Raw genomic sequence first — 24921 nt, 5'->3', positions numbered from 1 at the left:
GTTTGACTCGACCGAAATGGTTAAAAACGCAATTGTAAGCTAAAACTCTTACATTCTAGTAATATTCAATCATTTACCTTCATTTTGCAACCAATTGGAAGTCTCTAGCACAATATTTCGATTTATGGTGAATTTTTGAAAAAACTTTTTCCTTACGTCCGCGCCAGAAATTCTTTTCATCACGTTGTCGTAATGTTTGCACTGTTTTATATTAGTTGTTACATAAAGTTTTACATATGGAAATGTGCGCAATTTCATGTAGAATACAACAGAAAATGACTCATGGTTGTAGCTTTTATCAGTTTTGAAATATTTTCATATAAATCACGATAACTGCCAAAATTTCAAGCTTCGGTCAACTTTAACTCAACCGAAATGGTAAAAAAATGCAATTATAAGCTAAAACTCTTACATTCTAGTAATATTCAATCATGTACCCTCATTTTGCAACAAACTGGAAGTCTCTAGCACAATATTTCGATTTATGGTGAATTTCTGAAAAAAATTTTTTCCCACGCCTGTGCGCAGTAACTCGGCCAACATCTCAGAAATTCTTTCGTCATGTTGTCGTAATGTTTGCATCGCTTACATTAGTCGTTACATAAACTTTTATATATGAAAATGTGTGCAATTTCATGTAGAATACAACAGAAATTAGCTCATGGTTGTACTTTTATCAGTTTTGAAATATTTTCATATAAATCACGATAACTGCCAAAATTTCAACCTTCAGTCAACTTTAACTCGACGAAATGGTAAAAAACGCAATTGTACGCTAAAACTCTTACATTCTAGTAATATTCAATCGTTTACCTTCAATTTGCAATAAATTGGAAGTCTCTAGCACAATATTTCGATTTATGGTGAATTTTTTAAAAAAACATTTTCCTTACGCTCTGCTGTAACTCGGCCAACATCTCAGAAATTCTTTCGTCTCGTTGTCGTAATATTTGCACCGTTTTATATTAGTCATTACATAAAGTTTAATATATGAAAATGTGTGCAATTTCATTTACAATACAACAAAAAATAACTTATGGTTGTAGCTTTTATCAGTTTTGAAATATTTTCATATAAATCACGATAAATAGAAAAAATTCGACTTTCAGTCAACTTTAACTCAACCGAAATGGTCGAAAACTGCAATTGTAAGCTAAAACACTTACAGTCTAGTAATATTCAATCAATTAGCTTCCTTTTTCAACAAACAGGAAGTCTCTAGCACAATATTTCGATTTATGGTGAATTTAAAAAAAAAAAAAAAAAAAAATTTTACGTCCGCGCGTTACGAATTCATGCATCATTTTGTGATAATATTTTCTCTGTGTTGCTTTGATCGTTTTAAAATTTGTTATATACCAAAATCATTGCAATTTAGTGTACAATACAACTAAAAAAATTAAGTCATTAGCTTTAACTGTTTTGCTTACAGCGCAATTTGTATACAATTATATACAAGTTTTTTTTTTCCTGTCATATATTCCAATATTTATATATGATGATATTTTTTTCATTTCTGATGGTTGCATACTAAACTTCAAGCAATGACAAAAAAATGAGCCAAAAATGAACTCTTAATCTTAAAAACTAAGCGTGCTGTGATTTTTGAAAAAACTTTTTTTCCGCTTCAGCGCTAACTCACCGAACGCCGCCGGCATACGGGAGATGTTTTTGTAAATAGGGCTTCGGCGTTAAAGGGTTAAAAGTTGTACCTACAATATACAATATAATTGCATAATGTTACCTTACATTATGTAATTATATTGTATATTGTAGGCACAGCTGTAAATTATTAAATTTACATTTAAAAAGTAATTTCTTAAAATGGAAAGCGTCAATCTTTGTTCACCTGGCAACCACATGCTAAGAAATTCTGTAAAGTTTGGTTAAATAAATTGTAACCATATGCATATATGTACTGCACCTGTATTTCAGCATAGGTAATCACAATAGTCTGCAAACGATTGTTAATCGAACTTACAAAATAGTTCCTAACATATGCATCATCTGATTTTGTTTCATTGTGTAAGAATATGCTCTGAAATTTAAGATCTATGGTTGAATCTTGTCTAATTGCACTGTGTAGTTGAGAATAGGAAATCTTTCTTAATAAGAGGTACAAAAACTGCTCCTTAAATAAATTTTTTTTAGGTGATTGTCCCATGTTTCTTTTTTTCATTGTGCAAACACACATAAACTGCTCCTTAAATGAATTTTTTTAGGCGATTGTGCCATGCTTCTTTTTTCGTTGTGCAAGCACACAATCTGAAATTCTGATTTGTGGTTAAAAGAAGTGCTATTGCCTTAGACTACCACCTCCATACCATGAATTTAAAACACTGCTGTTTACTCCATTATACAGCAATGGAATTCGGCAATTATGACCGACTGAAATGTCCCCCAGTCACTGCAACCCCATTTTAGTCTCAATGTTAGTAAATTATAAACATGTACTGTGCGCTTCCCCTTCTCTCTAGTGCAAAATTTTTATTGACATTTATGTAACTGACATAAAGTGGAACCTTAGATTTCGTATGCCCTTGTTTTCATACGATTTGGTTTTCGTCAGATTTTTTGTCAAAATTTTGTCTTGGGTATCATACATCCACTCAGATATCGTACAGCTGGAAACACTCCTTCCGTGGCCCACCACATGACTAGGCACCCCTACCGAGCCCCCAAACATAGCACCCTATGCGTTCTAGTGACCCAGTCTGCTTTTGTTTCTCACTGAATGAGCAAAACCTTACGCGTTTACGTATCTGCATCACCCCATGTATTCATTGGTTTCTGTGCTTTCTCATCGAGTGCAACTGTTAAATAAGCCATCATGGGGCCAAAGAAAGTTTCAAGTGCCAGTCCTTTGATAAAGACGGCGAGGATCAGAACTGAATTCAAGAAAGGAGCTGTAGCAAAGTATGAAAGTGGCGTACATGTGGCTGATCTCGCTAGGGTGTATGGAAAGTCCATATCAATGATCAGTTCCATCCTAGTGAAGAAAAAGGAAATCAAGGAAGGTGATGTTAAGAAAGGGGTAATTTCGTTAATGAAACAGATATCGCAAATAGTCGAAGATGTTGAGAAGTTGTTAGTTTGGAGCAACGGAAAACAGTTAACAGGAGACAGTGCTTCAGAGGTGCTAATTTATGAAAAAACAAGGATATTGTATGCCAATCTTGCTAAGAAAATGCCTACAACGAGTGCTGCTGTTAGTGAATTTAAGGCCAGCAAAGGCTGGTTCGACAAATTCAAAAAGCGAACGGGCATACATAGTGTCATAAGGCAAGGGGAGGCTACAAGTTTCAACGAACATGCAACCAAAGAATTAATTAAGGATTTCAAGGAGTATGAGGCTGAAGGATTCCTCCCACAAGTCTTCAGTTATGATGAGACAGGCCTCTTTTGGAAGAAAATGCTAAACAGGAACTATGTCACACAGGAGGAAAAGGCACTGTCAGGACACAAGCCTATGAAGAATAGGCTAACTCTCTTTTTCTGTGCAAATGCCAGTGGGGATTTCAAAGTGAAGCCTTTACTGGTGTATCACTCAGAAACTCCCCAAGTTTTCAAGAAAAACAATGTTATTAAGAATAAATTGCCTGTGATGTGGAAGGCGATCAAAAACGGCATGGGTCTCGAGGCAAATTTCATTAAATGGGTCAATGAAGTGTTTGGCCTGATGGTGAAGAAATAGTTCATGGAGAATCATAACAGTGATGTTCTTACCCCGTAATGCCACTTCTCTCATCCAGCCCATGAACCAGCAGCTTAAACTTCAAGAAGCTGTGCACCAAAGCACTATTTCAAAGGTGCTCTGAAGTGACCTCAGAAACTGAACTGACCCTAAGAGACTTCTGGAAGGATCACTTCAATATCTTCAACTGCATACAGCTTATAGATAAGGCTTGGCAGGGAGTGATTTCCAGGACAATGAACTCTGCTTGGAGAAAATTGTAGCCAGAATGTGTCCTTAAGGATTTCTTTCTTAAGATCTCCATTGCATGAAGGATGAATAAAAATGTACATTATTTTTACGTATGGAAGCCACCATTGAGAATCGGCAAGTTTTAAAAACTTGACTACTTGATAGTTATGTAAATGACATCAACAAACCAGCCTTTTCTCAATTTGGCTGTTTATGTCAGTACAGGTTTACAATCCTTCATCCAGAATTCTAAAAACTAGAATTTTCTAGTGGAGGATGGAGCATCATCATAAATATTATGGTCAATGGAATGGAGAGAGAGAGAGAGAGAGAGAGAGAGAGAGAGAGAGAGAGAGAGAGAGAGAGAGAGAGAGAGAGAGAGAGAGAGAGAGAGACCAGTTGCAAAAGTCGAATAATAGTTTTATTGAGAATAATAATAATTTTAATAAAACTGTTGTTTTACTGTATCTAATCATATTGCATGTATTACTGTCATATTATCATACAGTCGACCCCGGGTATTTGCGGGGGATGCGTACCACTATCCCCCACGAATAGCTCAAATCCACGCATACTTAAAACTGCCTATTTTGATAGTTCAAAACACCAAAAAATCCTCTAAAAATGCTTATACCTGAATATTTTAATAGTTTTATCACAAAAAGTGCATTTAGTCAAGAAAATATATAATTTACGAATATTTCTCCATGAAGAATACCAATACTGCGAATAGGCGAATTTTTTGCGAATAATGTGTATATATGTTCCACAGAGAAGTCTGTGAATAGGTGAAGCTGTGAATCCAGAACTGCAAATAGGTGAGGGTCCATTGTATTACAAAATATGAACAGGGCGATCATGTAGAGTTATCATGTGCCATTTGCATTCTGGTTTTGTTTACATTCTCAAAATAATCAGATGATTGCATTTTACAGACATCATCACTGTCTTTAGTTGCTAAATGAAACTTAATTCAGAGATACGTTTCTTTTATAAATTATCAAAGCTGAACATTGCATCTACTTTATTTTTAAATGCAATAAATAAAATGAAATAAATGTGTGACTTTGCCAGTTTAAGACATTGCTTTTGCCTCAGAATCATTTTGGAATCTGCTCATTGTTTGTTTCTTTAGCCAGAGCTATAATACTGTACCTGCTAATTAAAGCTAGTGGCATACTTTTTTAATGCCTTCTCCATTGCATGATGGATGAATACAAATGTATAGACAATCCCTGGTTATCGGTGATCCGGTTTTTCGGGGCTCGTCTAATGAAGAAAATCATTGATTTTTGGCACTGATATGCGCCGATTTCCACTTATCGGCGCCGATACATACCTAACTGAGGCGCTGATCTCCGGTTATTGGTGCCGATAAGTGCCGAAAATCACCAATTTCCGGTTATCCGCAATTTTACTTGTCGTCACGCCATCAGAATGGAACCCCTGCCGATAACCAGGGACTGCCTGTATTTGATTTTTGTTTATGGAATTACATTGAAAATAAGCAAGTTTTTAACAAGACAACTGTAACGTAACCCTTGGTAAAAGTGTTACTTAAAGTAGCTAACATTGGCAAATGGCTGTTTGTTGATCCTGTTGCTCATGTCAATACCTATTGTTGTTTATTCCAGTGTCTTGAATACAGTAACAAGTGGTTGTTAATTGTAGGAAATAGTAATGAATTCTTACACAAGTCACAAATTTGGTACGCCCGGTTGGTGCTACTTTGACTTATCTACACGTCACCTCCAAGGTGCTAGTGCTTAACATGGCAGAAGCTCAATGGGACACAGTGTTTAGTACTAGCCCCTCAGGGATCAAAGATTTTGTTTACTGTATTAATATAATTTATTGACCACGCAATACAGAAATGGGTGTATATAATACTTTAATCCCCAAGGGGCTAGTACTAAACATGTCGTCCCGTAAACTGAAGTTGCATCAAATTACGGCGCCGTAACTTCAGCATTAACTTAGTGCCTATTCTTGCTGTTAGCAACATCATTGGCACTTACGGCCCCATAACTTGATGCAACATCAATTATGGTGCTGTAAAACACTGTTAACGGCGCTAAAAGAGCACCACAAGATCGAATCTGCTATAAATCAGTATTGCAGTATGTCGGTGACGCACTGTACATAAAAAGAATTATATACTGTCCTTTACTGTCTAAAGATTAATTGCATAAACATGTGTTAACTGGAAAACCTACATGTTTATCATTACATGGGTCACTTGACATGCAACAACATTCATTGATAATGAGACTATTATACAGATCTAAAAATTAAAAGCATTTACAGCCACACCCTAAACTTACGCGAGATAGGTTCCAGAACCCCTCACGCAAGGCGAATTTTTGTGTAAATTTGGCACGGTCTCTAAACATGCTAATAAATGCTTATTCCTGAATGTGATCCTAATCAGACACTAATCATGCTCCCATAGTATTAAGCTAACTTTTAAGTGAAATTAAAGTTACTGTAATTTCATTTAAAAGTCAGCTTAACACATTACCCTTACAAAGAGAAATAAATGGATGACATAAAAATAGAGAGTTGGAAGAGAATTTCTCTCTCCCTCCTTCTGACCGATCTATTTTTAGAAGTCTTCTCAACTTTGTTTTTAAGAACTTTATTCTACGTCTCTTTCTATCTATTCTGAAATGTTTTTTCATGAACAAAGTTTTTTTTACTTGGACTAATACAACTCTTAGTTATTATGTCTCTATGTTGTAGAACATATTTGCCACACTAGTGCATTTGCACTTCGTAGACGGTACAGGTAAAATTAGATCAATTTAAACTATCTACTGTTCTTTCATGCCCAATAGTTTTGATTAAAATACTGTCTCTCCCATTTTATTTGTGGTCGAGTTTCATCCATGTTTACAATGCATGATAATTTATAGTCATTATCAGCTTGAACACTGTTTTCTCAACTTCAGCTACAACTTGCAGCTTAAATTTAGCAGTATATTTCCTTCCTGATCTTTTATCCATACCAAATAAGGGTTTACAGGCAGTCCCTGGTTATTGGCGGGGTTCTGTTCCCAACGGGGTGACGACAACCGAAAATCGCCGCTAACCGAAAATCGGCGATAATAGCACTGATCCCTGGTTAGCGGCGCCGATAACTGGTGATCAGCGCTGCTGATAAGAGGCGATCAGCGCCGATAACCGGTTATCAGCGACAAAAATCTGGTTATCGTCGTCGCTAGACAAGCACCATAAAACTGGATCGCCAGTAACCGAGTCTGCCGATAACCAGGGACTGCCTGTAATGCAAAAATATATCAGTCCTATTCTACTTAACGTCATTTGTAACATAAATTGTTTACTACTGTACGATGGTCGAAATACAAGCAAAACAGCTGTTGTTATCCGATTCAGTTATAAGCAAAACAAGTTTCTCGTTCAGTTGTTTATGGCTGTACGCATTTACGCAAGAGTATAACTTTACTAACAACACTTTTATCATTCTCTTTTACTTTTTAAACTAGAAGATGGGATAAAGAGATGGAGGAAAAGAAGTTGGTGTATTGTAATTTGGTCTCTCTCACTGCCTGACTGTATGCTGCTGCCTGTGCCCGGCAAAATTTTAAAACATTTTATAAATATTGTCGTATTAATTGCTTACCCATCGCAAAATCGAATTGTCATAAGGCGAATTATCGTAACTCGATCACTACCTGGGTACCTGAGTATTTTCATAGTTTCATAAAAAATGTGCATTTAGTCATGAAAATTATATGAAAATACAGTAATTAGTGAATATTTCTCAGTGAAAAACTGTGAATGGTGAATTTTCTGCAAATAATGCGTATATATGTTCCAGAGAAATCTGCGAATTGTGAGAACGCAACAGGGGGTTTACTGTATTACGGAGACAAAGAGAATAACATGAGAGAGAGAGAGAGAGAGAGAGAGAGAGAGAGAGAGAGAGAGAGAGAGAGAGAGAGAGAGAGAGAGAGAGAGAGAGGTCATTCTTACGTTAGATATCAAAACATGGAAATTCATGATTTATGAAGGAAAAAGAAAAGAGAGAGAGAGAGAGTACACAGAAATCCTTTGACATGCTGTGGGCAACAACTGAAACTTTTGACAGCTTTGCCCTGGCCCCTCTCTTCAAAGGTTTCACAAATTCGGGAAATGATATTTGTTTGTTTAAAATATCACACAATTTACTATAGAAAGGTATAAATTTTGTAATTACAGCTATATTATTGTTATTATTATTATTATTATTAATATTTGAAAATTAGTACTTATTATTAGGTAAATCATTTATTTATCATACAAAACAAATAAACATATACATGTAACCATAAAAATTCTCTCATCTCCGTAAGAGAGAGAGAGAGAGAGAGAGAGAGAGAGAGAGAGAGAGAGAGAGAGAGAGAGAGAGAGAGAGAAATATTATTTTCATTATTTAATGTTATTTAATTTACACATAAAGCTTGAAAACTTATAAATTACATAAAAATGTAAACAAAAACTTTTGCAAGGTTTCTCAAGGATTCGCAAATGTCGCATGTCTGTGAAATGATCACGTATGACAATTAATTAGGTTCCAATGAAAAGTTCGAGTGTCTGTGAATTCACTAAACTCGAATCGTGTATTACTGTACAGTATCACTTTTCAAAGAACTTTTCTTATCAAGTTAATCACAACCAATTTTTACATTTATTAAAACAATTCTAAACAGATTTGAATTACCTTAATTAGATGGACACCTAATGCTGTCACTGTTATTTTCTGCATTCTATGTATCAATCAAGACATCGGTCGATCAACTTCTACTGCTTCATGCACTGGCGTGTAAACAACCATTCTTTGTTAGTTCTTTATTCAGTCTTTATTATATGAACATAAATATAAATATGCAAATAACTGAGAAAATAAGTAAATAAATCAAATACGAAAATATTTGACCACAATAAACCCCTAAAAAGAGTTTGGAAATTTTTTCCACACTTGATGTGGCAGACCGTAAAATGAAGACTTCACTTCTTCACTCAATCATGTTGTGAATGAAAACTTCCATACTGGAAGCCACATTTTTACATTTCGGCAACACTGCCTCGGAGGTGACGTGTAGATAACAAGCTAAAGCGCCCCTGGTTGAATGTATGATGGTTCACACTTAACCTACTGAACTTTTGCTCCTAGGCCTATTAATTAGTTAAAAGCTAACTTATATAAGCCTTATTGGTGAAATCTACTGAAAATGAGACAGGCATAGGAAGCCTAGCCTAGTATAATCTACTAAAAAAGAGACCTGCACATTAAGCGTATCCACATGAAAATGCATCTCTCACTATATGTGATATACTGTATACGGTATAATGAAATCATGTTTTGGGACAAAATTTTAAGGATCACATGATAATGAGATCAGATGATATGTGATTTATATACACAAATTATGATTCTTTTTGATGCTGTGTATTTTTTAGTTTTATTGTTGGAAATGAAATATGCTTGTGTATTTAGGAGCAACCTTCAGTTCTGAAATCCAAAAAATCCAAAAACCGAAACACAGCTTGCCCCGAGGGTTTCGGATAAGGGATTGTGAACATGTATTCCTCATTTATAGTTTAAATGTATTTTGTTTTTGATTTTTACACCACAAAAGATAAACGCAATCACGTGCATAGGGTATGTATGTTTGCACACACTCATTCGCTGGTGTTGGTGAACTTGCTAAAGCTTGCTTTGCTTCTTGTTAGGCTTATGATTTTTTAAATTTATATTTTATGCTAGTATTCTCATTAATATTTTTACTGTATTTCCTCATTTTTTATTTTTACAACCCAAAAGATAAATGCAATTGTGTGTGTAGGGTATGGGTAATTAGTCTCTTGTGTACTATTATGATATGTGTGATAATCATGCTTAGAGTCAACTAAACTTGTAATGAAATACTTTACAGTAAATTAAGCAAAGCTAAAAAGAAAAAGGCAAACATGATACTATGCTAAGAAACATACACGAATGTGCACACTATGCAGAGATGATAACATCAACATTGATGAACTGTCACATGTAGATGTAAACAGACACACAGGCATACAAGTAAAGCTTCCTTGATGTTATGGGAGGAAATGAAAAATTATTAATTCCAATAAAACAGAAAATGATCAGCTACTTTTTAGCAGTGTTCTTAAAATGAATTTGCTCTGGACAGTTGTCATCGAGAAATGCCATATGTACTAGTGTTCTTAAAATGAATTTGCTTTGGACAGTTGTCATCGAGAAATGCCATATGTACTAAAGATGGAAATACAGGCAGTCCCGGCTTACTGGCGGCACCGGTTAATGGTGATCTGGTTTTACGGCGCTTGTCTAGCGATGCCATTAACTGGATTTTCGACACCAATCTCTGGTTAGCGGTGCTGATCTCCGGTTAGAGGCACCAATATCTGGTTAACGGCGCCATTAAGCAGGTTATTAGTACTGTTATCAGCAATTTTTGGTTAGCGGTGTTCAGCCAGGAACAGAACACCTGCCGTTAACTGGGGACTGCCAGACAGGGCGTTTTACACAAACAAGGTTTCCATGATAGTCTTTGCTTACCCAACAAATTTAATTTTCAGTATACAGTATTGTACTAGGCTTGGCTTTCAAACAAGATTACCAAACTTATGGCTTATGTAACAATTCATAACCATCTCTTATATTAACAACTACTTACCAAAGAACTGACATAAACAACAGCGAGTATGATGTAAACAAATGAATCAGGAAACAGCTGTTACGATTTTGAGGGAGTTTACTTAACATGAAGTATGTTAGTTTACTTTTGTACACTCATTTTACAATTATGTACACTTGGCAAGAAAAGTGAGGATACAGTTTTCATTAGATTTTGTTCATTGAATTTTACTTTTTTCTTACAGAAAACACATAATCTCGGTAAATTTACTCTAGAATATGAAAATACAATGCAAATTATATCATATATGTTAAATCCGCAAAACAAAAAGGTTCAGATACTTAAAAACACCATGCATGTCCGAAGTAATCAGAATTTCTCAGGTGACTTCGTTCATAAAGATCTAAAAGGTAGTGTGTGGATATCTCGGTGTAGTACTATTCATCAGAACAGCGATATTTACTCGTTTTCTGTTATGAACAGGCTTATTATTGCATCATCATACGAGGTAACGATAATTTCTTTAATTTTTACACATTCATGATTGTATTTCACGGTGTTAAAAAGTCAGCTGGAATTAATGGTAGTAAATGTTGTGACACCTAGGGTAGGTTGACCAAATCTATTTAAATCCGCAAAGTGTTCTCTATGATGTGAGGGGCAGCGCGGGAGCTTCGGCGGGAAAACACAAGTAACTGGATGTTTCTTGGCGTTGCCACAGTTTCTCTCTCTCTCTCCATTGCTAAAACATACTGTACAAATATAGTATAGCTCAATCTCCAAAAGAAAAAAATAATGAAATGAGTAGCTCTACTTATAGGCCTAGGCTTACACAACAGCAACTCTCTCTCTCTCTCTCCATTGCTAAAACATACTTTACAAATATAGTATTGCTCAATCTCTAAAAGAAAAAAAATAATGAAATGAGTAGCTCTACATATAGGCCTAGGCTTACACAACAGCGACTCTCTCTCTCTCATCATAAAATTGCATTCGTTCCTTTATTGTTCCCACACGTTTTTCGTTGGACATTGCTCAAATTTAACTCTTGATTTCATTATGGAAGATCGCGTTTCCAATTATGCAAGCATTCCGTTCATTGTGGTGTCATAAATTCATTTGTGTAAGGTTACTTGGTAGGTTATGTCGAAAAATTTTTATTTTGCTCAGAACTGTCGCTGCAAATTACAACTTGAACGAATACTGTAAAGCTTACAGTACTACTGCATTTAAGTATCAATGATTTCAGAACCGTAGCATGATTGAAAGTTATAGGAGGTCAAGCAAAAAGAAACACAATAAGATTGAAGCTCCTCCCCTTTCTCAAGTTGCCAGATGTCGCATTACTGAGCAATATATGTCCGAAGATTTAAAAAAACTGTATCCTCACTTTCCTTGCCAAGTGTACAAAAGTAAAAATAATTCCAGTAATGTATTTGTTTCTTTTAGCAACTAAAAAATTATTCTCCTAACTCTTTCTCCAGTGGGCTCAATCAACTGATTTGGAGAATGTAAACATTATGTCAATACTGTAATGATCAGCGGATGATTGGTTTTTTCATACATACTGTATTATGAAGATGGCATAACGTGGTAATACAGTATAAATGGATTTATTAAGAAAAATATCTGTTCCATTACCATTACCTTATCTTAAATACTGCTGTAGTGTGCCTATTTGACTTGTGCAAATGGATACTGTTACACTCACAGTATCCATTTGTGTAACACCTAGTCTAGGTTAACAGTTCACACACACATTTTATATCTTATGTATAGCAATGCAATACAGTAATAACTGAGAAGAAAGTTGCTGTATAAAAAATGCATTAATAGTTGTAAAACCATGGCAGGCTGTGGGTAAACACAGGTAGGCTACCTACTGAACTGTGTCTTTTACAACTGAGAAAAAGAAGGGGTTAAATTTTTTTTTTTAAAGTGTGTGTGTATTTATATATATATATATATTATTATATTATATATATATATATATATATATATATGATAATTGCCTTATATATATATATATATTATATATATATATATATATATATGGTTATTATATATATATATATAGAAATCATCAACACACAATTAACAGAAATAAATTTCTGACTCACGTTATCTCTCAGGTGGAAAGCAAGGGCGTTATCCACTGGCCATACAAGTCTAAAAGAAGTTGGAACCTGAGGCATTACCTGGGCAAGCTAACTGCTTGCATACCAGCGAGTTTTCCCCAACTTCCCGACTCAGAATGACCCAATAGACATCATTTCATTTTATCCCTTCTGAGTGAATGGATAGAAATCATCAACACACAATCACGTGTGGAACAGTAAATTTCTGACTCACGTGTAACCAGGTCTCTCGGGTGGAAAGCAGTGCGTTATCCACTGACTTGTATGGCCTGTGGATGTGCTTTCCACCCTGAGAGACCTGGGTTCGATCCCGTGTGTGTGTGTATATATATATATATATATATATATATATATATATATATATATATATATATATATATATATATATATATATATATATATATATATATATATATATATATATATATATATATATATATATATATATATATATATATATATAATATATACAATTATATTTATATAATATATTGTATGCAACAGAGATTGAGTAATGCACAGTAAGTACACAATTTACTTTAATGCAATGTTTGTATGCAACACTACATTGCTGTAATGCATACAGTACTGTACTGCTGCATCAAATAAATGTCATTAAATATACAGTACTGTACCAGTGAGAGAGAGAGAGAGAGAGAGAGAGAGAGAGAGAGAGAGAGAGAGAGAGAGAGAGAGTGCAGTGTTTCAAAACTTATGTGATACCATATGCACAAAGATGTTTGTGATTTTTTTATGTTGTAAACAAGTTGAAGAGTCCTTTCAAAGACATATGATGAGTCAAAAAAGGCAAAAATCTTGCTGCAAAAGTGAAATGAAAATAAACAAGATTATGACTTACCTTATCCATACATTTTGCACAGAATGCAATACTTTCAAGACCTGATCCACACTGGCCAAAACATTCCCGACATTCATACTCTGCTAATTTTCCACAGATAATACACTGGCGAGGAGCTGCAAGACATATTTTAACTAAGAACAAGTTCTGAAGTTTGGAAAATGTTTTCATACCGTACAAAGTATTATTAAAGTTATGAAAAACTTGATGGCTTGTATTAAAAAGATGGTTCTGAACAAGATTTAAAGTGCATTAAAAAATGCAAATTTTAAAAACCAGAGTTTTTAATCATTTCATTCTTGAGGCTTTACAGTAATTTTATATAAGCTGCAAATAATTACATTGCTGCTCATAAAATCAATACAGATATTATCTTATTAATCTAAAATGATTACTCTAATCTTATACAGCCTCAACCCTACTTATGTACTATGCAAGCAACCTGCCCATAAAAAAAATGTGGTCTAGGGTTGGGTAAGAATTTAAAACTACTACAAAAACTAAAATCTGCCAAGGTTAATTTACTAATAAGGGTAAAGCATTTGGTATAAATTACCTAAGTTCAAACTGGTGAAAACCACTTGGGCTACCAACAGTAAATTTGCCATTTTGTATTACTCTTATTAATCACACAGTCTGTTTACAGAAAATGAGAGATTACAAAGAACAGAAAATTGGCCCCATAAAATCACAGAAGACTAGTGGCACCTCAACTTACATTACTTATCGAACACATCCAAGTCTAAAAATAACATTTCCTACTCTTGTACTTTTGCTTTTGAGAGTATAAATAGATTCTGTAAGTGAAATAATGTAATACAGTAAACCCCCATATTCGCGGAAGATGAGTACCACATCCCCTGTGAATAGCTAAAATCCGTGAATACTTAAAACCCCTCTAAACACACTTAGAACTGCCTATTTTGATAGTTCACCTATTTTGATAGTTCAAACAGAAAAAAAATCTCTAAAAATGCTTATACCTGAGTATTTTAATAGTTTTATCACAAAAAGTGCATTTAGTCATGAAAACGATATGAAAATACAGCAGTGAATATTTCTCAGTGAAAAATACTGCAAATGGGCAAATTTTCTGTGAATACATTCAGTCCCCAGTTATTGCAAGCTCGGTTAACGGCGATCCGGTTTTATGGCGCTTGTCTAGTGACGAAAATCGCAGATTTCCGCTTATCGGTGTTGATAATTGGGTACTGGTGCCGATACTTACCTAACAGAGGCGCTGATAACTGAAAATCAGCGCTTTTTGGCACTGATAAACCCCGAAAATTGTCGAAAAAGCGCAGAGAATCGCCGATTTTCGGTTATCATCACACCCTCAGAATGGAACCCCCGCCAATAACCAGGGACTGCCTGTAATGTGTATATACGTTCAACAGGGAAATCCGTGAATAGGTGAGTCCGCAAATTGTGAGAATGCGAATACAGAGGGTTTACTGTATAGATATTTTGATGTGTTTTCTCAGTATATGTACACTGAGAGAGAGAGAGAGAGAGAGAGAGAGAGAGAGAGAGAGAGAGAGAGAGAGAGAGAGAGAGAGAATATGATGGCACAAGAATTTTTTAATAAATTTAAAGGAGATGGTGAGGACTAACCACAAAATGATGTATATCAAGAACTTACTGCAGTAAATCATTTTTTTATCATAAATGTATTGGTACGTAATCACGAAAATACTAACATGACATAAGAACCTAGCATTCTGTTTGGAGGTGCATGTCCCATTGTTCTAAACTACCCACATATTTCAGATACTCTGTACAGTACTAATACTACCCTGAAATATGTACCTGTACAGTAAATATAATTTCAAAATCATCTTGCAACATAAGAAAATATTAATATACTTAACATGTACGCCCGCTGCATTACAGTATGCACAGATTGATGTGCAAAGTTACGTAGGCCAAAGAAAACGTGTGTATGAATGATAGGGATACTTAAGAGTAACAGCTTTAGGCTGGTATACTTAATTTTGCAACATGACTTTGAAATATTAGGGTGTCCTGGGATGATAGTTTGAGGTATATTTTTGTTTGAACTGTCAAGTTTAGCAATGAACTGTTAAAATAGGCCGTTATAAGCATTTTAGGGGTGTATATAGCCTATTTAAGAGTAACAGTAGTAGGAGAGTGCTGTAATGTGGGGTTACTTTGAGTGTTTTGGGATGGTGGTTTGGGGTGTATTTTTGTTTGAAATGATATTAAATTGTTTTAGTATGATAATTTAAGGTATATTTTTGTTTGAACTATCAAATTAAACAGTGAAATGTTAAAATAGGCAGTTATAACCCAGTTATATGCATTTTTAGAGGGGATTTCCACATTTCTGCTGTAGGTTCTGGAACCTATCCCCACGTAAAAATGGGGGAGCACTGTAGTTTGTCCAAAGGGAACACCCATATATACTGTACCAGTATACGAGCAGAAGAGCAGCAGTTTTACGTCTTGGTGACAGAAGGCAAACCTCCTTGCAATCATGTTGCCGGTTGCACATAGTTCACGACACCTCTGTTCTATGTCTGCTGTATCTTTCAGGTCGTCCGTGATAATGTGGCCCAAACACGGAAATTCATGCACAAATTCCAGACGATGATTTCCAAGGAAAATTTGTGGTTCTGCAATATGCTTAAGCGATCTTGGGAGCAGCAACATACACTGGCTCTTGGTTTCACTGGCTCTTGGTTTCATTGTATAGGATATAAGATTCCTCTACATGTTGGTGGAAAGTGTTGATGAGTCGCTGGAGACTTTGTACTGATGGGGAAATCAGAACCATATCGTTGACATAACAGAGGTTCTTTATTGTTGTTTCGCTGATAGTGCATCTGATTGGGAGTGAGTTCAGTTTGACATTCAGGGCATCTGTATATGCATTAAACAGGTATGGAGAGAGAATGCACCCTTGCTGGAGCCCGTTTACCGAAGGTGTACGACAATACATTACCCCATTTGACAGAATTGCTGTGTGGAGAACCACAACATAAAATGCCAACTAAATATAGGGGTGTGCCTTGTTTGTGCAGCTTTAGGAAGAGCTCCAGGTAGTCTACTCTGTCAGATGCTTTTCTCACATCTACAAAACATAGGAAAACAGGAGAGGCTGATGATAGGCAACAGTTCAGCAATTCCTTCAGGATGTAGATGTAGGTGTCGGTTGAGTGATTTGCTTTAAAGCTGAACTGGTTGTCAGTATAGAAAGGGGAGAAATCTCACTAGAAGAACGAACTCAAGTATCTTTGACGCAATTGTAGTAATTGCAATCGGGCAATAATTGCCACGGTCAGCTGCATCCTCTAGCTTGTTTTTTGTTAATGGTATTAAGTGAACTAAGAGTAGGCAGTCTGGAAGAAATTGGTGAATTACGCACACACTGAATACAGCAGCTAGCAAAATGTACATTATAGGATGGCATAATTTGAAAACTTCAGCAGGGAGACCATTGCTGCCAGGCCATTTATTATTAGGTAGGTTGTTTATGGCATCACTGATGTTACCTGGTGTAATATGATCGGCGAAATGAAACTCAATGTTATCAGTAAGGAGGTTATCTACATCCCTTTGAGAGTCTTAATTGTTTATGCAATTTAGGATAGTGCTGAAGTGATTGCCCCACATTCTTGCGATAGCCTCGTCACTGACGGCTTCTCCTACTCTCTGTGATAACTTTTTAGTTTGGGATTTAGGGATCGAATGTCCTTCCAAAGAAGAGGGGTAACTGCAAGATTCTAATTTTCTAGACATTGCATCAACTCTTAGTTGCTTTTCATTCAGTCTGTGGTGCTTAAGGGCAAGTTTAAACTGCTCTCTCACCTGTCTCATTAGCAAGGCAAAGTGTCCATCCTTGGGCTAAATTTTGCCCCCATAGTAAAAACATTTCTCACGAATGTGTATCTAGATCTTTAACCTAGTCATTCCATCCAGGTACATTATGAGAGTTGCCCTGATGAGATCTAAAGGTATCCCTGCCAGAGGCAAGCAGAGTGGAAATTATATTTGAATAGAATTCTTTCAGATCTCTTGTGGTGGTCATTTCTACATTTTGGGTTAGTGCACAGTAAGGTGTCTGCTGGTTGAACTACTGACTGCAGCCTGATTTCCGTGGTTTCCCTAAAGGATCTGGTTTTCTGCTGGTTTTTACAATCCCAGTCAATGGCAGGTGGGCAATCAGTTAAGGGGTTCACGGTTGGGAAGGATGGGGTATTCAATGATACCTGTAAGGGGATGTGATCATAGCCTGTTGCAAGATCGTAGCAAATGTTGCAGATCACAATCAAATCATGAAGTTGTGGGGACGTGATGCAGTAGTCAGCCAGGAGGTTGTAATTGTGTCCATTCTGTTTGTACATAGGTATGGGAGGAGGGAGGGAGGAGCATTACAACACCAATTTGGAGAGTGTGACTTTGACAGAAGTGAGTAAGTTCATTATAAAATTGTTTTGCGGGGGGAGAATTAAGGTCCCCGATTATACAAATATGATCAGCAGTAGAATCGTGAATAATGCTGTGTAACTCACCTAGGATCATGCAGTATTGAACAAAATTATTGTTCTTTTCCCAGGCCATATAAACATTAATTATTAGGATCTTAGAGTCCCCTACTGTCACTTGAAGCCCTAGCACTATCATTCTTATAGGTCATCACATTCACCATACTGTCTAACAATTTGTGCCATACTTCCTCCAGCACAGGAATAGGAGAGAAAGGAAGGTCCCTCGCCAGAGATCAAAACTCCTTTATCCTCCACTGAAGGGAGTAGAGGTGAAGCTGCCCATGAGGAAACAACTTCTCAAACGACGACAGGTGACCCAGAATGACAAGCTACTGCTGAGCAGGTTGTTCATTGAGACAAGAGCTTCTGCACTACCTCTCTGAACCTGCTGATAAGAGAAACCAAAGGGAAGACTCTTTTGCTGCTGCTGTGTCTATCAGCATGCCCCTATACTTTACCCTCTGCTTGGGTGCGAGATCTGACTCCTCGAAGTTGATCACTACACCCAAGTCATGGCAAAACTTGAGAGGACAATCTCTGTCCTGAAGCAATTGCGGCAACAAGCTCGCCACGACCAACCAATCGTCCAGGTACCTCAGAGGACAACCCGTGCAAATGAGCCTAAACTGAGATCAATGTGAATGCCTGAGTGAGCACTTGAGGGCAGCTGAGAGCCCAAAACAAAGTGCCTTGAACTGGAATGCCATCCTCCCGAGGGCCGATGGGTAGTTAATTGGAAATAGGCATCCTCGAAAGCATTAAGTCACCCTTCCTGATGGAATCAAGAGCTGAGCAAACTATTTCCATTTTGAACCAGGGTCTGGTGAACAAACTGGTTCAACAGAGAGAGAGGTCAATGATTGGTCTCCAACCACCTGTCACCTTCTCTTCTAGGAACAGAAGGCTGTAAAACTCTGGAGACCAGTCTTTCATGATTTCCACTGCAAGTAAAACTCTGGAGACCAGTCTTTCATAATTTCCACAGCACCCTTCCGGGGCACTGCATTTACCTCTTCCCAAAGGGCAAGGTCCTTCTGTTAGCTGGGAATGTACATTTTGAATAAGACCAAATCGAGTGAGAAGTGGCAGAAACTCAAAGGGTAGTAGACATCCTACCCGAAAGGACATCCACTACCCGGGTCTCTGCTCCATGTCACTGCCAAGTTCCCCAATAGTTTGAAAGGCAGCCCCCTACCATCAACATCAAGCGGGGAAGAATGCCACCCCCTAGCATCCTCCTCCTTTCCTAGATCTGGAAGGGGGCTGAAAGGAGCGCAACCATGACTTTTGCTACTGGGACTTTCTGACCCGAAGAGGAAGGGCCAGCCTGACCCGAGGTCTTAGACACTGCTTGGTGAACAAGCCTGTCGTTGTTGTCTCCTTGAAGCCTGTCCACCACCACCTCCAAGTCACCTCTGGCAAAGAGGGAGGAGGATCCCAATACCGTCCATTCCTAAGCGCCAAGCTGACTCAGGACCAACTAGAGAGTTGAGAGAGCAGTGTCTTACTTCTTCAGCACTAGGTTTGTCCACAAACTAACTGTCTGGTGGGTGATGTAGGTGATAGCCCTACCACTAGTGCCACTGTCTCCACCTGTGACAGGGAGACTAACCCCACATGTAAATGCTCTAGTAATAGACCAGGACACAGACAAGTCAGGTCCAGGTCAACCTGCTTGGTCAGCAATGGGCTCTTGAGGGAAATATATTTCCCCTGGTAAGCTAAAGGTGTGGGTGTCTTGCATGAATTCTCTTGCCCAGTAACAAGAGAAGTCACCTGGTCCAGGACCCCATCAACAAGCCTAGACCATGGCAGACTGATCAAAGCCCTGAGTTCCTTCTTGGGTCCCCAGAGTGATTCGATGGCAGAAGAATGGTCTGCAGAAAAAGCAATGGTCTCTTCTATGAGATAATTAAAATGATCTCTATAAAGTGTCACTGCTACTTGGGAGTGTGTGAATCCTGGGCCATAGGACCCTCAGGCCCCTCTAGCTCCTGGTCCTCCCGAACTGCTCCCTTCGCAGGAGAGGGACACTCATCAGAGCCCCCTGGTGATCTCTCAATTGCTCAGACTTACATCCTATCCAGTCCAAGGACCAAACCAGAAACGGGTCTCCATGGATGGGAGCAAGAAAGATCCCTATCCTGAGCCATGGACCTGTCCATCTCCTGACTCTTGGAAAACCTCGAGGAGGTGGAGGGGACAGGTAAAGATTCGTGATCACCCTTGGCCACCCTGTCAAAAAACTGAAGCCCTGATGGGAGAGTGAGGCCGTGGGTAGTTATCAACCCACAGTGATGACAACCACACAGATCGGAGAGAGCTGTCCTGCTCACACGAACATGGGTGGGGACTGTCCTGCGAGCATGCTCCAGTATTCTTAGAAGCCAGAGCTTCTACGGGTGAAGAATACTGAGTGGGGGATCTCCTCTTGCCTGGCCTGAGTGATTGCGCCACTATCCTGGGACCCCTGAACTGTTCTCTCCTCACCTTCTCTCGCTGGGCCGTGCTGCCAGGTGGGCCTGGATCCATAGACCAGGGACCCTTTCTGGCCCGTGTAGCCTGGCTACTAAGGCCGGTATCAGTACAATTGGGGTCCAGAGAACCCCGGGTAGCAGTTGCACCCAAGCATTTGGCAATGGGTGCAGCAGCACTTGTGGTACTGTTAGTGAGAGACCCATCAACCTCCTTCTTCCTTGGCTTGCTAGCTCTGGAAGAATAAGGGGAAGAAGGGGGGAGGTGACAGCACTCCGTGATTGCATATCACTGATGCCATATGCAGTCCTGGAGCTGGTGGACATCGTGACCACTGAAGTCCTCACAGTCACAAAGCGGTTACCAGAAGACCCTTCATAGCCTTCAAATGAGCAATAAGCAAAGATACTCTCAACTCCCCTGAGATGCCTAGGGAGGGTCATAACTCCCTAAACCCCTCAGCCTCCACAACACCAGAAAAAGAAGTTGGGTTAGATGAGAGTTCTTCCTTGCGCCCTGAAAACAAGTGTCCAACAGAGGACAACTCCTCCTCCGAGCAAAGAGACTCCAAGAGAGGAACCAGGCTAGTTGTCTTCCCCCCCCCCTACTTGCTCTCTACTGAAGCAACAGTAGGAGTCAGCCAAGGGGAACCCACTCCCTTGGGAGTGGTAACAGCAGGCAGGAGTTTGGCAGGAGGTAGAAAGGTACTGAAGGGAACCTTCAGTGGTGTCACCAGAGGAGTACTGCACTCTGACAACACCGATATCTCCTTTTTTCTGTCTTCTTCTTCCTGGCAAACTTCATCCACTGTTCAGAAGGCCAAATCTGGCATTCTGAGAATGGGCTGCTTTGATTACAGCCATGCTTACAGCACGAAGCACACAATGTGTGTGGGTCAATCTCTATTGAGGATAGGAACTGCTTATGAGGCCTGCCCTTCCCTGGACAGCACTTACACACCTGTGGTTTCCTCTCTGATGAAGTAGGCTCAAGTGATTCAGGCTTTGCATTGCAAAAAACTCAAAACAATAATCACAACATATTTCTTTCTAGAAACAAGAAAAAAGCATAAGTTGATAGCGAACAGCAAGCTGGGCAGAGAAGTGCAGAGACGTCTTCACACGACGGCGGCCAGAAGCAAAGTGGAGTGCATTCCGATGGATGAGTGAGGCTTCCCCCTACCCATCAGTAGCTGATGACCTTGTCTGAAAATTAAGTGGCTGTTCCAGCTCATGTTTGCAAATTAAATCCCCATGTAAGGAATGAAGGTTTGTATTTGTGTAAAGACAAAGAAAAATTTAATTCAGTTTTGAACAAATCAGCTTTCAAACAGCCTTCTAAAAAAGATCACGTCAGAAAACCAAGGTTCCACTACATTTACTACACATGTAATTCACAATAAGCAGTTACATTAGTGCCAATCACTGTTAACCAATGTATAAAAACAGCTTCCTGCATGAGTTTTTTTAAAGTGATTGTAACAAACTTCTTTCTTTCATTGTGTGAGCACATGCTCTGAAATTCTAAGATTTGGAATTAAAATAAGTGCAATGACCTAAGCCTACCACTCTCACACCCCATTAGCTAGGAACATATCTGTTTATTCGATTACATATCAACAGAATTCAGATAATCTGACTGACTAAAATGTCCCAAGTCATCACAACCAACTGGAGCCTTACTAAGCTTCTCAGTGTCATCTCTCTCTCTCTCTGGTACAGTAATTTAATTGATATATACTTAATGCAGTATATTACTGTACTTTTTCAGTCTGTGTATGTGTGTATACATACACATGCATCATGTTAAGAGAGAGAGGTGAGCAAACAGAAAATGATAATCAGCATACCTATAATAGTGTTACAATATGAATGGAAGTTCATATAATTTGTACACAAGATGCAAATGTTGTACTGTAAATAACAGAAATTCCCACAAATTACTTGTTAAATATAAAATACTCACAATCCTCAATAACATCTGTTACATCAAGTACCATGGACGGCAGGATTCTTGGGTACATCTTATAATCTTTTCCAAAACGAGGCATCTGGATGATCAAGCAGGACGGAACCTATAAAAAAAAAAAGAAAAAAAAAATCAAGTAGACTTTCACTATCATTTTCCAAAATCTATGTACCTGACATCATCACTGCATGGGAATTTTTTAACTCACATTCCTAATAGGGGTACCACTTTCAATGTTGTTTATGAGGTATACTATAGAAAGTCCTAAGATTCTTTGCAGCATCCCTTCAGCCCCAGTTTAATTTTTTTCTTCCATTCATTCCTTTTGTATCCTCCTACCTAGCTTCTTCAACTTTATCTTGCTCCTTTTTCAAATCCATCAAGCAAACCCTTGTGAGTCTAGAAATGTGATATATGTTATGATAATAACCTGACTAAATATCTAAGATTATGGTAAATGCCATTCAGGATACTTCTCAGCTACTGTTTACTGGACAAATTTTTCAGCTGCACTTACTTGTTTTAACTTGATATCTGAGGTAAGAAATGACTGGTCAAACAAAGTCTGCACAGATGGTAGGTTTAGTTTTTCATCTTTGTCAACAAACAACTGGTAATGGTATGCTTCTTGACCTGAGGACAGCTGTAGGAATGGCTCAGCCTGTAGAATTTGTGCCAAGAGGGAATGAAGGAATTCTTCTGGATCTGTAAAATAAATACAAGTTCTTCCTAATTCTTGCATATATTAAAAAAAGAAGACAACCAATGATAAAACCAACAAAGTATTAGAATTGCAGTATAGCATATGCTTACTTATCAATCCTTTTTTAGATTCCTGTTTCTCATTGTACAACAGAATATTTACAGGTTTTCAAAAGAAACTGTCATATCTTTGGTCGATACTGGTGAGCAAACTTATTGTACCACCATATCAACCTATCTTACCTGCCAGTTTATCCTTTTTTGCCTGTAAGGGAATGCATTATTAGTTTAACCAGACCAGACTCAAAAACCTTACTCATAGGACTGACCAAACAGATTAATTTTTAATAACAGAATTTAGATTATAGTGTACCTAACAACTTGCAATTCTTTAAAACTTGATAATTGTATAAAGTGGAAACTACACTAAGATTATGAAAAAACTTCCTTACTATCTCAAAAACTTGTTATTCACTGTTGTTGAACTTTGGAGATTTAAATATTTCAACTACAGATTTGATCTGCTTTAATTTGTTATCAGGTTCACTATTCCATAAAACTGGTTATTTATTAAACATGACGGGTTTGGAAGATGTTAAATAATCACTGACTGGGATGGCTATTTTTGATCTGGTCATAGTACCTGAAGCTTTGGTTGTTCAGCAATGTCCTCATTTTCCTTTATGCCATCAATTGCAGGGCTCCAACATATTTCAACATTTACTCCAGCTTCATATAATATGTGGAATGTAAATATAATTTGCTTTATGGGAAAAAAATTTTTTAGGCAACACTTCTGAAGAGCTTCAATAGCACTTCTCGACTCACTAAAAATAACCAATCTCTGTGGTGGCATGTTTTCAAGAATCTGTTGTATATAATCTTGAGTCACTGAAAATAACAAATTTCTGTAGTGGCATACTTTAAATAATCTTGAAGGCAGAATTTACTGCACTGTTCTTTTGTGGAAATCGAGGCATTGTTTGGTAAAGAGTTTATTGATTTGTTTTATTAGGTGAAATGGCAACAAATCCTATGCCTGTCAGGGATTTGGATTCAACAGTTTAAATTGCATAGTTTGAACCATTGCATCTTATATTTTCTATTGTCTGCTGTTTATGATGTTCAGGAGTAAGCATATTTTTTAACAACTAGTATGAGTGCATGTCCTGACTTTATGGGTAGTTGATCCAAGGAAGAAGCAGTTGTAGTTACGGAGGAAATCTAGTCCTCATAAATACCAATTTATAGAGACAATTAGCTCTAGTTGGGAAGGGTGGAGGATGGTTATTTATGAAAATGTCTCGTTCAAACAACTTTTTAGTGGGAGAACCACATGCTTTTAGTTTTATTGCACTTCACATAGTTACCTGATCACAATGTAAAGACTGTAGGGGTTAACCACTTTCAAATTATAATGAAGCATTTGAGGATGAATAAAAAGAAGCAGATTCTTAGTCCTTCATTATGAACAGACAAGTTTTTAATGATAATTTGGATGCTGATCCATATTCAGTTTTACTTCTTTACTCTAAAACAATGGAGAGTCCCTTATCCATAACCATCAGGACCAACTTAGTTCTGGATAACTGGTTTTTCTGGGTAACTGACCCTCAGCCTGATACAAGGCCTAAGTAAAAATGTCAGCCTTACCAAGGTATTCAAATTGCATAAACTATAA

At 37.6% G+C, this 24921-nt stretch overlaps 1 protein-coding gene across 10 annotated transcripts in view; it reads right to left on the bottom strand.

The window, feature by feature from the left end:
* The window catches only part of CYLD (ubiquitin carboxyl-terminal hydrolase CYLD), a 187976-nt gene that overhangs the window by 46880 nt on the left and 116175 nt on the right, over window positions 1-24921 (bottom strand). For 9 of the 10 annotated variants that reach the window (XM_067114158.1, XM_067114153.1, XM_067114157.1 and 6 more), the window contains 3 exons: window positions 23056-23243; window positions 22536-22644; window positions 13585-13700 (listed from right to left, as the gene is read on the bottom strand). In XM_067114158.1, the coding sequence (XP_066970259.1) occupies window positions 13585-13700; window positions 22536-22644; window positions 23056-23243 (413 nt within the window). Of the gene's footprint in view, window positions 1-8648; window positions 8744-13584; window positions 13701-22535; window positions 22645-23055; window positions 23244-24921 lie in introns of all 10 variants that reach the window. The other variant, XR_010854997.1, reaches the window with a different exon arrangement.

Source organism: Macrobrachium rosenbergii, chromosome 13 (genome assembly GCF_040412425.1).
Source record: "Macrobrachium rosenbergii isolate ZJJX-2024 chromosome 13, ASM4041242v1, whole genome shotgun sequence".
In the NCBI taxonomy this organism is placed as follows: domain Eukaryota; kingdom Metazoa; phylum Arthropoda; class Malacostraca; order Decapoda; family Palaemonidae; genus Macrobrachium; species Macrobrachium rosenbergii.
Note: the sequence above shows the minus strand (reverse complement) of the source record. Positions and strands in the feature narration are given on the sequence as shown.